The sequence below is a fragment of the Callionymus lyra genome, chromosome 16 (genome assembly GCF_982586985.1).
Source record: "Callionymus lyra chromosome 16, fCalLyr1.hap1.1, whole genome shotgun sequence".
NCBI classification, from domain to species: domain Eukaryota; kingdom Metazoa; phylum Chordata; class Actinopteri; order Syngnathiformes; family Callionymidae; genus Callionymus; species Callionymus lyra.
In genome coordinates, this window is record NC_141833.1 from 19,751,255 (window position 1) to 19,754,220 (window position 2,966).

The 2,966-nt window shown below is 48.2% G+C and overlaps 1 protein-coding gene across 1 annotated transcript; it reads left to right on the forward strand.

Moving 5' to 3' along the window:
- Window positions 1-232: 232 nt before the first annotated feature.
- Window positions 233-2,743, forward strand: LOC148064100 (alpha-amylase). The gene is made up of 9 exons (XM_087810720.1): window positions 233-426; window positions 729-875; window positions 969-1,166; window positions 1,262-1,492; window positions 1,568-1,701; window positions 1,767-1,989; window positions 2,117-2,238; window positions 2,311-2,436; window positions 2,521-2,743. The coding sequence occupies exons 1-9, from the start codon at window positions 259-261 to the stop codon at window positions 2,708-2,710; spliced, it is 1,539 nt and encodes a 512-aa protein (XP_087666846.1). The 5' UTR covers window positions 233-258; the 3' UTR covers window positions 2,711-2,743.
- Window positions 2,744-2,966: the final 223 nt, after the last annotated feature.

Genomic DNA, 2,966 nt, shown 5'->3' on the forward strand with positions numbered 1-2,966 from the left:
AATCCCCACCGATGCGTTCACTGACCTGAACTTTGAAACTTTGTATCAACCGGATTCAACAAAACATGAGCTGGCTTTTATTTTTAGTCTTTGGTTTCGAAACACTCTTCCCAGGCCGTGGGACCGTCGCAGCTGGTCGAGAGCGAGTGTAAACACCGGCTGGTCCGTCATTGGTCGGCCTCAGAGGTGAGAGCGGTATAAGTGCACGACTTCGGGCTGAGGTGTGAGTGTGGTCTTCATCGAGGAGGAGGAGGAAGCATGAAGCTGGTCGTGCTATTCGCGCTGTTCGGGCTCAGCCTGGCCCAACACAACCCACACACCAAAAACGGCCGGACGGCCATCGTTCATCTGTTCGAGTGGCGGTGGGCCGACATCGCTGCCGAGTGCGAGCGCTTCCTGGCCCCCAACGGCTACGGTGGAGTTCAGGTGAGAAAGAGGGAAAACAGACATGACCTTTCAAACATTTCAAACAACACAAATCTACTATATTCATCCCAACAACATTGCATCACACTAACCAACACAATTTATTTATTTTTTCAACACCTTCTCTCACTTAAACACGAAACACCATCTGATAAACAAACTTACAAATCTACTTACGCAATAAACACCTGAATACCGACAAAACACCCACAAAATCCAGTCAAACACATTTACAAAGACACCCCAAAAGAACCCCTCAAAATTAGTTTTCTGATAGTGGAACCTACCTTTGTTTTCCCCAGATCTCCCCTCCCAATGAGCACATCGTTCTGAACAATCCCTGGAGACCCTGGTGGCAAAGATACCAGCCCATCGGCTACAACCTCTGCTCCAGGTCCGGTAGCGAGTCCGATTTGAGGAACATGATCGAGAGATGCAACAACGTTGGGGTAAACCAAAGCAACAACTCCATCTGTTCAACCATCTGTCTTGGTGTTGCCTTCGAGGGGTACAATCTGAAAGCTTCCTTGTGCTCTTCTCAGGTCAACATCTACGTGGACGCCGTCATCAACCACATGTGCGGTGCTGGAGGTGGGCAGGGAACCCACTCCTCCTGCGGAAGCTGGTTCAATGCCGGAAACAAGGATTTCCCCACCGTGCCCTTCACAAACTGGGACTTCAACGACCACAAGTGCAGAACCGGTAGTGGAAACATCGAGAACTACGGTGATGCAAACCAGGTAGAACCTAAAGAGAACCTGATCTTTGATGCACCTTCATCCAGAACAGAAGATAAACATTTTTTGTTTACTTTGACTGACCTCCGATCACTTAGGTGCGTGATTGTCGCTTGGTTGGTCTGCTGGATCTGGCTATGGAGAAGGACTATGTCCGGGGTAAGGTGGCTGACTTCTTGAACAAGCTGATTGACATGGGCGTGGCCGGATTTAGAGTGGACGCCGTCAAGCACATGTGGCCCGGCGATCTGTCTGCGGTCTACGGACGTCTGCACAACCTGAACACCAAATGGTTTCCCGGTGGCTCCAAACCCTTCGTTTTCCAGGAGGTGACTTCATAAATACTCTGTTAATGGTATAAACTATTAGATGTATCAACTCATGATCTTATCTTTCACCCAAAGGTCATTGACCTGGGAGGAGAACCCATCTCATCCAGGGAGTACTTCCATCTGGGCAGAGTGACCGAGTTCAAATATGGAGCTAGACTGGGAACCATCTTCAGGAAGTGGAATGGAGAGAAACTGTCTTACACCAAGTGAGTTTATCTTAGATGTTTTTTCATTTTTGAAAAGCCAACCCTAAGTCATGTGTTGTGAACAGGAACTGGGGAGAAGGTTGGGGCTTCATGCCCAATGGCAACGCCCTGGTCTTCGTCGACAACCATGACAACCAGAGAGGCCACGGAGCCGGTGGGGCCTCCATCGTGACCTTCTGGGACCCCAAACTCCACAAGATGGCAGTCGCTTACATGTTGGCTCACCCTTACGGAGTCACAAGGGTGATGTCGAGCTTCCGTTGGGACCGCCACTTTGTCAATGGAAAGGTAGGCAAGACGGAGACCAAAGAGACTTAAGTGCTTCTCTAGCCATGATATAAGGGCTGCATTTCCTAGTAGTGATGCTTTTGAAGGAGTGTTTTGTGTTCACATGGTACATCTATCATCACGACAGGATCAGAATGACTGGATGGGACCTCCCAGTAACGGTGATGGATCCACCAAATCAGTTCCTATTAACCCAGATCAGACGTGTGGAGATGGATGGGTGTGCGAGCACAGATGGCGTCAAATCAAGTGAGTTTTCTTTCTCTTGGGTTTAAAGTGTCCAAGCAGAAGAAGAACTCCATTTTTTTTTGTACGTCACAGGAACATGGCCATCTTCCGTAATGTCGTGAATGGACAGCCTCATTCCAACTGGTGGGATAACCAGAGCAACCAGATCGCCTTCGGACGCGGCAATCGTGGTTTCATCGTCTTCAACAACGACGACTGGTGAGAGTGAACTGATAATACCAAGACATTAAATATGTTTGATCGTTGGCCATGTTTCTAATGACCTCCTTGTGTCCCCCATAGGGACCTGAATGTGACTCTGAACACCGGCATGCCCGGGGGAACCTACTGCGACGTCATCTCTGGTCAAAAGGAAGGAGGCAGATGCACAGGGAAGCAGATCCAGGTTGGCGGTGACGGGAAGGCTCACTTCATGATCAGTAACAGAGACTCTGATCCCTTCGTTGCTATCCACGCCGATTCCAAACTGTAAATCAAAGTTTGTCAAATAAAACTTGAAAACATACCCGAGCCAGGTCTTTTGAGGACATGTGCTTCCTTCGGATAATAAGACGAAACACTTTGGTATTTAAAAAATGTAATACTGTACTTGAAGAATCTCTGGGGTCTTTACTTGGACCTCTGAAGTTTTGGTCAACGGTCACAGAGTGATCAACCCTGTATTCAGACAAGTATTAAATATAAACGATGCATCCTATTCGACTGAAATCAGTGACGCGCTAACGTGT

Bases quoted from the DNA above. Each gene is read 5' to 3' on its own strand.
- LOC148064100 (XM_087810720.1), top strand. From the start codon at position 259: ATGAAGCTGGTCGTGCTATTCGCGCTGTTCGGGCTCAGCCTGGCCCAA. The intron at 427-728 runs GTGAGAAAGAGG...TGTTTTCCCCAG, and splicing joins ACGGCTACGGTGGAGTTCAG to ATCTCCCCTCCCAATGAGCA. The intron at 2,239-2,310 runs GTGAGTTTTCTT...TGTACGTCACAG, and splicing joins CACAGATGGCGTCAAATCAA to GAACATGGCCATCTTCCGTA.